This window comes from Mercurialis annua, linkage group LG6 (assembly GCF_937616625.2).
Source record: "Mercurialis annua linkage group LG6, ddMerAnnu1.2, whole genome shotgun sequence".
Classification (NCBI taxonomy): domain Eukaryota; kingdom Viridiplantae; phylum Streptophyta; class Magnoliopsida; order Malpighiales; family Euphorbiaceae; genus Mercurialis; species Mercurialis annua.
The window spans coordinates 8,154,126-8,167,993 of NC_065575.1; the positions used below are offsets into that span (position 1 = coordinate 8,154,126).

Consider the following 13,868-nt stretch of genomic DNA (forward strand, 5'->3'; position numbering starts at 1 on the left):
AAAAATACGCAAGCGTACGTATGCCAACTTGTAATACAGACTGCGAAGTCCGGATATCGTACCCACAGAGAAAGCTTCTAAAGACAACCAGTTAGGAAACTCAATTTGAATAGCCAAAAAGATATTTGAATGTTGTTATTAAACTAAATAAACTGAAATAACAATTATGGATAAAATTAACTAAAGCTGTAATGAAAATAAGGTTTTAACAATGATGGGAAGAACAAGGATTATTAACTTTCATTATGCTGTTTAGTCAGATTGGAATATGGATTTGGTTGTTATACTAAGGTTCAGGCTAATCGTAAGCACCTAAAATTCTCTCTCAAGCAATTGCAGGCAAAAACAGACAACAAACTAGTAACAGGCTAATTACTCACTCTCGCACAATGATTAACCTAAATTACTAATCAATTAATGTTTATGAAGTAAACCCTAAGAACACGTACTCGTCAATTCACTCTCGCGCAATTAACTCCTACGTTCTTAATTATGTTGGTCTATCCCAGTTTTACTCTCTCAAGCTAAAACCAAAACACAGGACAATGAATAAATTGGCCAAATAAATTCAAGCGTTAAGAACAATAATTAAAACATAGTAATAACAACAACCCACAAATCCAATTCGTTTAAACAGGCATAAATCCCATTAATAATCCCCAGTGAAGGGTTTAGCTACACATATTCAAAGAAAGTTCAACAACAATATAATAAAAATTCATGGCTGAATAAGAAACAATAATAATTAATCTCTCAATAGTTATCGTACCTTAATCGACAATAATCCCAAAACAACGATGAAGAAAATCCAGAATACAAGCTAAAACGATGAACGGTAATCAAAAGCTAAACTAAACTAATGTAAAACTAATGTCTAATGTGGCGAACCAAGCGAACTAAGCGAACCAAGCGAACTAAGCGAACCAAGCGAACCCTTGATTTGTTGTTTAGTGCGGTATTTATACGTCTTTCAGCTCAAAGAAGGGTTTTGACTCGTACCCATGTGTATTTTCGAAGTTGCCCTCAAGTTTAAGTGAATTCGGGTGATGTGGCAAGGTCAAAACGACCTTTTTTAACCCAAAAATCGTCGGGTGTGCGTTCGCACACTTGAGTGTGCGTTCGCACACTTTTTTGAGCTTCTAGGGGTGTGCGTTCGCACACTAGAGTGTGCGATCGCACACTCATGTACTTAGCCAAAATTTTGCTTCAAAACTCACTGGAAAGGCTGTTTCGCTCGCACACTGCTTTGCACTTTAGTGTGCGTTCGCACACTTCCACTCTGCTGCACACTGTCAACTTCAAAAGGTCATAACTCGGTGTAGAAATGTCGGAATGAGTCGATTCTTGATTCTATGGAAAGCTTAGGAGGTCTACTTTGTTTCTTATCAAGAACACAAAGTCAATTGAAGTCTCTAAGTAATCCAAAATCGTCAATCAATGAAGAGGGGTCAATTTCACAAGTAGAAACTTGTGCTCTCGGCGCCTATTTTCATCGGATCTTCGAACAACTTTCCTTTAACCTTCAATTATGATCCAAATGGCTTCCAATTAGCTTGAATATCATGACAAACTCCCAATTATTCCTGAAATGCTCAAACACAAAAATGAGTACAAAGAAGCTCAAAACCAAACGTCAAATGCACATATATGACATATAAAACACATAAAATATAGGAGTATTTCTACTCCTATCAAACCTTTTGTATTTGATGGAAATCCCAGAAATACACATTTTATGGCCCTTTCATCAAACTTGTGTCTATGGACTGCATTAGTACTGGCAAATGCTAAGCATCCAAAGACTTTTATAGCAGAGTAGCAGGGTGTTGTATCATGAAGCAATTGATAAGGTGTCTTATTGTGAATAATAGGGGATGGTGTTCTATTGATGAGGAACACAGCTTGCATAATACAAAATGACCAAAAATGTAAGGGTAAAGAGGATTGAAACCTTAAAGCTCTTGCAATGTTGAGAATGTGCTGGTGCTTCCTCTCAACTGTTCCATTTTGCTGTGGAGTGTAGGCACAGCTGGTTTGATGTATAATTCCATGCTTAAGATAGAATTCTTGAAAATCAAATTCCAATCCATTATCTGAACGAATGACTTTAATGCCTTTTGAAAACTGAGTAAGAACATATTGAAAGAAATGCTGCAAATGAGTTCTGGCTTCACTCTTAGTTTTCATTAGAAAAATCCAAGTATATCTGGAAAAATCATCAACCACAGTCAAGAAATATCTATATCCTTGGACAGATGGAGTTGACATAGGTCCCCAAATGTCAATGTGAATCAAATCAAATACATCCTTAACAACAGAATGACTAACTGGAAAAGGCAATCTTTTCTGTTTTGCCAAATGACAGACATCACAAACATCATTAAATCCAGAATTAACAGTTGAATCTATTTGCTGCAATAGCTTCAATCTACTATTGGATAAGTGTCCCATACGAAGATGCCAAAGATGAGCTGGATCTTGACTTGAAGAAGATGTAGCTGCATTACATCTTTTTTGAACAGAACATTATGGTTGCAAATGATACAGACCATCCTTCTTATCAGTTGTACCAATCATCCTCCAACTGAGGATATCCTGTATGTAGCAAGATTCATAATGCAAGATTAAGCAAATTTTCTTGTCTGATGTCAATTTACTAGCTGATACTAGATTGAAGTCAAAAGATGGAACATATAAGACATCTCTTAGAATCAGTTCATCACTGAGTTTCACAGTCCCTATGTGTGTTACTGGTATATGTTGACCAGTAGGTAGTTTAACATTAACATTCTGAACAGGAATACTATCCTCGAAAAAATCATAGTTGCATAATATGTGATCAGTGGCACCTGTGTCCATGATCCAAGTATCTCTATAACTTGTAGCACTGAAAAAACAAGAGTGAATAGTACCTTTTTCTTCCTTTGTTGCTGTGAAATTTGAAACCAATGAATTAGCATGAGCTATTTCAGGTTGTTTGGATGAGTTTGCTTGAATAAGAGCCATAATCTTTCCATATTGCTCAGGAGTAAAGGTATAAACCTTGTTAGAAGAGCTGCTGTCTGCAATATTCATCTGTTTTTCAAATTGCTCATTATTGAAATTCTGCACAGAAGAATTATCAACTTGTACTTGGTTAGCATAAGAACTCTCTGGTTTATTTTCTTCATTGAATCTTGAAAAGTATCCTGGTGGATATCCATGTTTCTTGTAACAGATATCAACTGTATGTCCATCTCTCCCACAGTAAGTGCACTTTTTCTGCTTGTTGTTCCAAGAATTAGAATAACCTCCTCTTCCTCTAAAACCTCTGAGTTGATTCATGCCTCTTCCTCTGGCATAACAGACACTAGATTCATATTCTGTGTTATCATAAGAATTTTCATTTTCTCCTTTTGCCATGAATACATTGGATTCTCCAATAGACCTACTTCCTTCTCCTGAAATCTGTCTTTCATGCTGAATTACCATAGAAAAAACTGTATTGATGTGTGGAAGTGGCTCCATCATTAAGATTTGTGTTCTAATATTGTTGTAACTCTCAGTTAATCCTTTCAAAAAATTTATCACTCTATCACCAGATTGATGCTGTTTTATCAATTCCAGCAATTCACAAGAACATTTTGGAAGGCAAGAACATGTAGGTAAGGCTCTAATATTAAGCAACTCATCCCATAATGACTTCAATTGTGTATAATACTCTGTTACAGACAGATTTCCTTGTTTCAAACCATAAATCTCCTCATGTATATCTCCCATTCTATATGCATCACCCTGAGAAAACCTATCCTTTAAATCTAACCATATTTCAAGAGCAGTATCAAAATTAGAGATACTCTCTGCAATAGTAGGGGATACAGCCCTATACAACCATGACATTACTAATGTATTACATCTCTCCCAAGCATTGAAAATATCATCATTTTTATCAGGAACAATGATAGATCCATCTACAAATTTGTATTTGTTTTTTGAAATCAAAGACATACGCATTGCCTTATACCAGGAATTATAATTGCTACCATTCAAAACTTTAACTACAAGATTGAGTGAAGGATTTTCACCAGGGTGAACGAAGTAAGGACTCAGAAAAGATTCCTCTGGTCTAGGAGTATGATTAGCCATTGACGAACCTTGATACGCCATTGATGAACTACTGATTGAGCTTTGCTGTAGAAGCGTAGAGTCTGGATAAAGCCAGCTCTGATACCATGAAGAAATTGGTAACTGCCAATTTCTAGAAGAAGAAGAAGAAAGCAGTTGAGAGAAAAATAGAATCTTTATTAATTGAGAAAATTGTGATTACAACCTATGAGCTCATATTGGCTTATTTATAGACTAACTAGATCAGCTAATCTATTCTACAAACAACTGCAGCAGATTATAAATTCCCTAACTGAATAACCGTTCTTCTGTAACAAACAAAGATTCCTCTTCTTCATGCAAAAAGCATGGGATGCAGCTTCCTTGCAAACTAAGTAACTATTTGCTGATGTGGCTTCTTCAGGTCCAGGTCAGCAACTGTATTAGCAGCATTACATGAAAATAACCAATGAGCTATAGCTCAAATGGTATAAGCGCTAAGCAGCAAACTGCTAGGTCGTGGGTTCGATTCACCTCACAAGCACTCCCCCCTTCCTAAATTATCAGAAAAAAAAATATTACATGAAAATAAAATTAAAATTTTACATATAGAAAAATTTAAATTTATAGATAGTCAAATGAGCTCTTTGAAACTTTCTTCTTCACCCATAAGTAAGAAATATCGCTAGACAAAATAAAATAATATCAACACAAATGATAGAAAATTCAAAAAGAAAAAAAAATAAGAAAATTGGCAAATAATGTCCTATTCTACCTCGTAGTAAGTTAAAATAAGATGAAAATATAATCTATTTGCATCTTACCCATATTAACAATTACACTTTAATCCTTAAATTTTATTTTCTAAAATTAAATTGCTTTTTAAAAAAATGAATAATTTGATAAATTATCACTCCTATTAATTTATTATTAAATGAATATATTTTAGTATTATAGCATGATAAAATAATTATTTAAAATATTCTTTCTTATATGATCACATTTTACTTATTTTGTTAATTATGGAGAAAAAGGATACAATTAGAACTTTAGAAATTATAAACTAAGAATAATTTTTTTATTTTGAATTTTATAAAGATATTTATAACATACATACATATTTTTATATGTATTTTAATTTTACTACACGTATTGTATAAAAATAAAATTAATATTAATATTCTCTATATATGTAAACTTTAAGATAAAAAATGGTAAAGCAAGCTCCGAACGTTAAGATTTCATCTTCATCTATAAATGTGAAACATCACTAAATATGATAATGTGTCATAAGTATAAACGATAAAAAAATTAATTCTTTATTTATAAATTGTTTGTATTTGTTTATGTATAGATATACTGATATACAAGTGGAAGTTTTTATCAAAAAGTTAAAAAAATGTCGAATTGAAAAAAATATATAAGTAATTAGCTTTTGCACTTCCATGCTAAATTTTTTTGCTCCCCTATTTTTAAAATTTGGTGTTTGTGGTATTTTTCTAAAATCAGTTCAATTAATTAAATACAAAATATATAAATGATCAAGTATCAAATGTATTTTTTTACAATATTTTTTCAAATAATTTTTAAAAATAGATAGTGCACTTTTCTTATAATATAATTTTAAGAAATTTAATTTACAATTTTTTTCATGATAAAAGAATTTAAAATTTTGTAATATTTAATTTACATTAACAATGTTATACATGATAATTTAAATTAATTTATAATATGTTTTCATTCTTAAATTATTTTATTATTTGTGCTTTAATTAAATTATCTTATTAATGTTATTTTTTTAAAATGTAACTTTTATCAAAATACACAATTGTAGTCTAATAAAATGGTATATCTTTTAAAATTAATATTCTTTCATAAAAAATGCAACACTCACTAAAATTTTTTATTTCAAAAAAATATATTAATCTATTACTAATTATTTAATTGACATATAAAGTCAAAGCAACGCTTGACTATTGTGCTAGTTTACATGAAGAGTTAGCAGAATCAAAGATTGAAACCTAACTGGCTTTATTTTATTTTATTTTTTTGGTAAGTCTATCCGGTTTTCAAGGCTTCGCCTTAACTAATCCGGATCCGACCCGTGGCGCGCACCTGGCATGGTGAGGAGTCTACCAATGGAAATTTTCTGCATTCACAAAATTCGAACCTGAGATCTTATGTAAGCGATACCAAACCGCTTACCACTTGAACCAAACTCCATTGGTTCCTAACTGGCTTTATTATCAAACAATAAAAGTTATTTAATCACTTTGAAAATGTAAGGACTATAAAGGTATAATTTAGACTAATAATTAGCCAAAATGTTTTCAATTAAAAACAAATTGACAAACACCATCTTCTATTAAAATATTTTTATCCAATTCACCCAAATTCGCACCTTTATTTTCCAATTCCACCCTAAAAAAATTAAATTGACCCCTTTTCACTTGAAAAAATATCAATTTGATCCTTTATTTTTAGTGTAATTTTTAAAAAGCACTTAATGTTATAAAAAAGAACAAAAAACCCTCTTCTCCATAAATTATAAAATTAATAATAAATTTTTATTTAAATATTATAATATCAAAAACAAATCCAGCGCCACATTCATTCGACCGTGCTGCCTTTTTATGACTGCGACGTATTTTCAAAATAATTAATACTTTCCGATTAATAAATTAATATACGCAAAAGTTTATTTTTTTTTATAATAAAAGTTATCTTCTAAAATAAAAATTATTTTTAAAAAAATCAGTTCGTCTTTCTCGTGAAGAATTCGAAGCAGGTTTGTCACGGAAAAAATGAATCAGATCTGGTTCGTCTTCCTCCATGGAAGACGAAATGAGTTCTTTTTCTATGAAGGAAGATCATCTTCTTCAGTGAGGAAGACGAACTGGTCTTCCCCATTGAGGAAAACGAGATAGTTATTAATCCTTAATTTTCATTCTCATAAATTTAATTCATATTTTATTTCACTAATTATTTTATTATTTATATTAGTTTAATTACTTTAAATTAACCTTTTAATTGTTAGACATATCTTAATTCGTAATTTGATGGCTAAAGATTGGTTTTTCCTATGAATACAATATCCGAACTTCACAATCTATACTACTTAATTGGCATCTGTATACTTGCGGAAATTTACCAGAGATGACCGAGCAGTCACTGTACTATCGGAACATAGAAACTTTAAAGAATCAATATAGGTATTCTACATTGACTTTTAGATGCTTATTAATTATACTTGTTAATGCTATTATTCTACTAGTTGTTGATATGATTAAAATCCGGATTATTTAATATTAGTTTTGAATTAAAATGTACTTTTTAGACCCGCATCTTTTACTGCACCAACATTGGCTATAATTTTAGTTAGGAGTGTTTATCCTGCACAACGAATGTGTCACATCATTGATTTGTTACACGAATGACGTGATACAACCGTTAAGTCAATGATGTGGCACATCCGTTGCGTTGTATTATTATTCTTTATATAAATGTATAGTTATGTTAAAAAGGTATTCTCTCTTTTAGGTATTTGTCAATTATAATTCTTAAAAGAAATTGTGGAGTTGAATAATGGGCTGATAAAATAGAAACCTATTGAGCCCATTGCGACATACTACAGCACAGGCCTTTACTACATACAGCCCTAATCCCCCAAATCAAATCAATCTTCAATTCCAAATAGTGCATCAAAAATTTAACTCTCTGTTAATTAGGGTTTCGATCAGAGCCCCATTCCTCATCGATCATTCAATTTCAGGTTCTTTTTTCTTTCTTTTTTTTACACTTCACCCTTCTTTTGTGGTTGATTATCTTTTGTTTGTGTTTGATTGATCTGTATTATACTTCTATTGATAACTTTTTTTTATGGTTTTTGAAATTTAAATTGTATTTGCAAACATGAAATTTTGTTTGCAGTTTTGTCTACTACATGTGTACAGTGCAGTTCACTAGCAAATCTTGTAACTTGTTTGTCATTTTAGGGAATTTGGTGGCCAAATTCAAATGATTTTAATCCACTATGGTGCACAGTGCAATATTGTATTCATCAATTTACCTGCGTTGGTCTAGGGTTTTAATGGATATGTGTTTGAGACTCTGTATTCTAGTAAGATTCTTTAAGGAAACATATCCTTTTGAGGGTGGAATTTAATTTCTTCATGTTTCAAATTGATTAATAATAATTTACCTTAAATCTGCTTCCAATATCCGGCATGTTCATGTTCGTGGTGTTCGTGTTCTCTTCTTTTTTTGAAGAAGTTTGAATCTTGCATTTTAAACGCTTGGCCAGAAATAGACTAATTGAATCAGTTTTCTTGATTACTTTTCAGCTTCATTGCCATAAAGTATAATACACTTTAGAAAAATGACGGGATTCATGAACCTTGCACCTAAGACCAAGAATCTGGTAGTTGCTGGCGGCTTGACATCGTTTGTCTTTGGGGTGTATTTCTACACCATGAGAGCTGTCGGAGGTACAGATGAGCTTCAGGTCGCTATAGATAAGTTCGAAGGGCAGAAAAGCAAGCAAGAGACTTGAGGGAGGCATGCATTCTAAAGATTGGATCTAATGATGTTTGGTTTACTGTACTTATGTAGTCAAAACAAGGATAACCTTCCGAAGACACTGTGTTAGCGTTTGCATTTTGCAGGTTATCTGTTTGGAGGGTTGAAAATGGATGTTCTCACACTATCCCGGCATTTATCTGTGAAGGCGTACTGGATTCTGTTTCAAAGGGCGGCTTAGATAATATTTAGAATAAAAAATATTCAAGAAGTCCTTTCTTTGTTGATAAAAGTCGTATGTTATTTTGATCAAAATCTATCGTATCTAATAATATCTAATTCTCATATTTTGGTTTCTGAATGCTGTTTGAAACTGCATCTATGCTAAACTTGTCTTGTAAATCATGGAAGCTCATCTATAGATGGTATGATTTTGCCACCTCTTGCCAAAATAAAATAATCATTATTAATTTCAATTAGTTGATGTGATCATGCATTCATTCGAACTCATCTCTAGATTTTAGCTAGCTAATAGCTATCGGTAACATTTCAATTTCAAATATGTTTCCGAAACTTCCTCCTATCGATGATTCCCCGTCGATGTAGATGCTATAGATTTAGAAGGGGAGTAATAGTTTTTGTATTTTCAAACTTAATCACTTTTTATTTAAAAAAAGGTATTACTATTATAGTGGTGCACATTTTATGAAATTGGTATATTATGGTATTGTTGGTATCTTAGTGGTGATAAGAATTGCTGGTAAACTGAATGAACTAGAGCTCTAAAAATAGCAATGCCCAATCTTCTTGGTTGGATATAGTTAATTTTTATGGTTTGCTCTTCAAAAAATATGAAAATTTTACACCATCCAACTCATAAATGCCTGCCAACATAATTTGCCTACAATGGTTAAAAACTGATCTCCAATGGCTCATCCCTATAAAGAAAGGCTCAAGGGATAGCTATTGGTATGTTCCATCTTCAATCAAAGATCAATTCATTTACAAAATGGGTAAAAGAGAAATGATGAATGCTATTCATCTACTTCTCTTTTACACCATTTTGTGCTATTTCTCGCAACTTTCTCCTGTCTCAGCTGGACCTCTCTCGTGGTTTCAAAATTCGGAGGTGACTCTGAAAATATATAATCGGTTGGAGTTTCAGAAGGTTCTAAGCCTTACTTGTCGTTCCAAAGATGATAACCTCGGAACGCATCATATTGCTTATGGAAGTTTTGTTCAATGGAAATTCCGCACCAATTTCTCAGGAACTACAACTGTTAAGTGCCATGTGAGCTGGAGAGATCCTCTAGGAAAAAGATTTTCTAAAAAACTTGTGATATTCGACGCGTCACTTGGGGATGATCTTCGATGTCAGCCGAATTGTAACTGGGATATCAAATCTGACGGCTACTCTTTCTGGGACGGATTCATAGGCTGGAATTCTCCTATTGGAACCAGGATTTCAAGAAATAAGAAAATCCCGTCAAGCACGAAAGACACCTGACAGGGAAAAAAATGGAAAATAAAACATTTTCTCATGGTTCTAAAATTGGTATGATTGAAGATGTGTAACATCATGGTGTTCCAATGTAACATTGGAACACTAGGATTCACCTGTAATAAACTTTCTATATTAATAAACTAATCATAATTATGGGTGATTTCCAAAGCATGGTAATTTTGATGATATATTGCATTTAGGGTTAACCTGAAAATAATACATCTTATCAACAAAACTGTTCATCCTAATATTGTTGTTGGATTCATGAAGAAAATTAGTAATCTTATTATATTAAAATAAATAAAATGCTGATATTGCATTGCAGAGCAGCAAGCAATCTAAAATGTTAAATTTTTTTCTAAATCACGCGCTGTCTTGAAGGGCACAGCATAGTATAATCGTGAGTCACTCTGATTACTGGAGATCTAATAACTTCCAAAATACTGAAAATGTTGCGAGTCGCGGGCAATGCTCGCTGAGTTTAATCTCTAATAGAGAAATTTGATTTCAATCTTTCAACAAGATGAGGCAGTGTCTTGACGGTTTCCTGGATTGACTGGTCCACACATGACTCCAGAATATTCACAGCATCAGAGCCAATCTGTTGTAGCTTAGCTGTCTCGAACTTGTCTTGGCAGACCATCAGAGATCTATTCATTCTTTCCTGCATTTAGTATAAAACCCGTTAAAACAATCCATGCCAGTATGGATTAATGCATTAACCGGACTAGGAATGACTGCTTTTAAATCTTTTTCTTTTCTTTTGCATTCTGAGCTTAAAACATTTACAGCATGGAAAGCATCTAGAAGGCCTGTTTCTGGAGGCTTATGAATCCCAATCTTTGTCCAAAAGAAACTGTCGAAACAAAAATGTCTTTTCATTATAAAGTAGGCATTACTTAAATGCCTCTGATTTCACTATATCACAAACACTTACATCAGCATGATAATCCTATGTTTATCATTCCACACAGGGATCCAGCATAGAAGATGAATACCGAAGATTTTCAGAGGGTTCTATGTTTTATAATATAAATTCACTAAAATAGAAACTATCAAATTCCCAATTCTGAATGAAATGTAACCAGAAAGTCGTATTTTATTAAAGAAAAAGAAATTTAAGTACACATGAATCAAATTATATTACTTCCAGTTCCATGTAATTTAGAAATTCATTTTTGCATTCTCCTTTCCAGTGCTATTCCTAGCAACGAAACAAGCTTTTTCCAACTTGGGATCCACCGTCATTTTTAATATTTCTTAAGGGAGAATAGGGTTTAAATTTTCTTTTCTTTTTCTCGCAAAATTACTAGATGGCAAAAAAATCCACACTGCTATATCTTCCTGCCTTTGGGCTTACAGTATACAGTGATTGGCTTAACACATGTACATGGATTTATTGTTATGTAGACTTTGCTAGTCATGTACAATTGAGGAGGGAATTACGTTCTTTGTAGACTATCTGATGTCAAGGTTTGTCAATTACTCCTCTATAGAACTGTATTGAACCCAGAAGCTAACATTTGAAGAGATGAAGAACACGACGACTATAATGCAGGAAAAAAAACAATGCGAGACACCAGATGACATTCTGAGAAGAAAACCTTCCCACAATATTCAAATTCTTTGACAAAACCAATATATAAGTGATTGTTCCCACATTAAACTTGTCAGTCCAATCCCAAATACCAACTCTGCACCAGAATACTCCAAGAGATGCAGTAGTTGCTAAAATTTATTCCTCAAATCCTCAAGCCACGAGGTTCACAGTTTCAACCAATGATCTCGGAAACTATTGTCAACAATGATTCATCTAGATAATTAAACAGCCAATCTTTACCACAGCTATTGTGTTCTTCTGCCTCCGAGATATAGTTTTGCAAGGGACTATTATTTTTAGAAGCTAAATGGCTTCTCAAAGCAGAGCTACCAATATTTGATTGTTTTCATCATTGGTATTACCTTATAACAAAAGTACAGTGATTTTAAAAGAAGAGTTGAATTTTGAAAACCAAATGGTTGAATGAAAAAGAACCTAGAGAACGAATATGCTCAATATGGAATAATCACTGTATCAGCCATTCCACCAAACAACCAATCAACACCTAATCTACCGAGATGGAGGAGATAAAGTTTTATTTTTGTTCAATTTCCAAGATGAAAACTTAACCAATACATTTAATTATTAGTATCTTAATTTATATTTTGGTTCGTCTATTCTCCTAGTTTTATGTCTGTGTGTGTGAGTGAAGGAGAGAGATAAAACAGGTAGCTTCAATTCTCGCTCCACTTAGCCATCTTGGCATGCCTAATTCTCATTTTAAAGATAAAAATACAGCTTATCACATATTCATTTTTGTAACCAGTTATTCTCAATCCAGTAATATACTTTTTTTTTTACAAAGGAAGAGGGAGAGATCTAAACCTTGGATCTACCAAGGTAGAACATAATGTCCCTACCACTAGGCCAAGCTTGCGGAGACTGAATCAAATAATACACTAATCACTAGTTTTGCTGATTTTCTAAAGAGATTTGCATCGAAAAATAATCTTTAATATGCTCATAACTACGTGGCCTTCCCTTCAATACCCGTTTTAGAAACGATATCACAAACCTTGAAACAAGAAAATGAAGTTCAGAAAGGAAAAAAAGACCAGACTTACTTGAAACTTGGACATCTCATTCTCAAAATGTTGTTGAGCTCTAACAACTGGGACACTACAATGCTCCACACAGTTGCCAATCTCTTCATGCTTTCTGTTTCTATCAAAGCACTCATATGCACATTTGAAGTACGCTTGCTGAAACAAATCAAATTCCCAATAAATATCCAAACTTTTGATTTCAACTACATATCTAACCATCACCTAGGTAGAACAGACACGGATACGGGAAACAGGGCACTTGGACACTGACATACTGGCAAAACGGTTTAATTTTAAAAAAACAAAGTTCCGTGTACGATGCGCCAAGTTCCCGGCACGGAAATTGTTAATTGAATAAATTGACCGTGCTACCTAGACGATCACAAAGTAAAAACTTTGTTTTCGGTAGCTAACAAAATGAGAGAGACCAAGTAACCAACTTTAAATAACTAGATACAAAATCAAACCAACCCATCAAAAATTGAGTAACACCCACATACAAAAAGATGCAAATAAACCTGAAATTGTTGAGAAATTTATACCTGAAGAGTGAAATTAATGTGGTCTTGGACAGAGGCGAGTTGGGTTTCAGCAGCTATATTAACTTCGTTAAGCTTCTTTTTCAATCTTTCTGACATCATTTGTTGTTCAAGTGCTGCTATGTGATCCATTCTTTTGCGTCACAAAATTAATTTTCTCCAATTCGAAGCAAAATTTGGTACCTTTTCTATAGGGTTTATCAGCTGAAATTGTAGGGTTTAAAGGGTTTATTTATTTGCCGACCCGCTTAATCGGGTACCCGCCTTGAGCTTACTTGCGGAATAGGTTGGGCAAATTTTGAGGAAATTTCATTCAATAAATGTTCATTTTGAACCTTGAACTTATCAAAAAGGACCAATTAAGACCAAACACATGATTTCGGACCCTGTTTTTCACTTTCGGTTTTAAATTATTCAATACTCCCTCCTCCGTTTTTATTTAATTGTCTTTTTTATCTTAAATTTTAAAAGTAAAGACTAATATAACTCTATTTATTGACTCCTTTAATAAAAAAATTAATTTTAAAAATCACATTATTAACCCTACTTATGAAAAATTTAGTTTTAAAATTGAATTA

General features: G+C 32.8%; 2 protein-coding genes across 2 annotated transcripts; one reads left to right on the top strand and one right to left on the bottom strand.

The window, feature by feature from the left end:
* The first annotated feature begins 7,744 nt into the window (after positions 1-7,744).
* Positions 7,745-8,958, top strand: LOC126653462 (uncharacterized). The gene is made up of 2 exons (XM_050347361.2): positions 7,745-7,855; positions 8,427-8,958. The coding sequence occupies exon 2, from the start codon at positions 8,462-8,464 to the stop codon at positions 8,633-8,635; it is 174 nt and encodes a 57-aa protein (XP_050203318.1). The 5' UTR covers positions 7,745-7,855; positions 8,427-8,461; the 3' UTR covers positions 8,636-8,958.
* A 1,412-nt stretch (positions 8,959-10,370) lies between these two features.
* Positions 10,371-13,561, bottom strand: LOC126653461 (uncharacterized). Its single transcript, XM_050347360.2, has 3 exons — positions 13,294-13,561; positions 12,770-12,907; positions 10,371-10,769 (listed from the first exon to the last, which is right to left on the bottom strand). Exons 1-3 carry the CDS (start codon positions 13,420-13,422, stop codon positions 10,587-10,589), a joined length of 450 nt encoding a protein of 149 aa, XP_050203317.1. The 5' UTR covers positions 13,423-13,561; the 3' UTR covers positions 10,371-10,586.
* Between the last annotated feature and the right edge of the window lie 307 nt (positions 13,562-13,868).

Coding starts and splice junctions, on each gene's coding strand:
- LOC126653462 (XM_050347361.2), top strand. CDS start 8,462: ATGACGGGATTCATGAACCTTGCACCTAAGACCAAGAATCTGGTAGTT.
- LOC126653461 (XM_050347360.2), bottom strand. CDS start 13,422: ATGGATCACATAGCAGCACTTGAACAACAAATGATGTCAGAAAGATTG. Junction 12,908..13,293: donor ACATTAATTTCACTCTTCAG/GTATAAATTTCT, acceptor GATTTGTTTCAG/CAAGCGTACTTCAAATGTGC. Junction 10,770..12,769: donor ATGAGATGTCCAAGTTTCAA/GTAAGTCTGGTC, acceptor TACTAAATGCAG/GAAAGAATGAATAGATCTCT.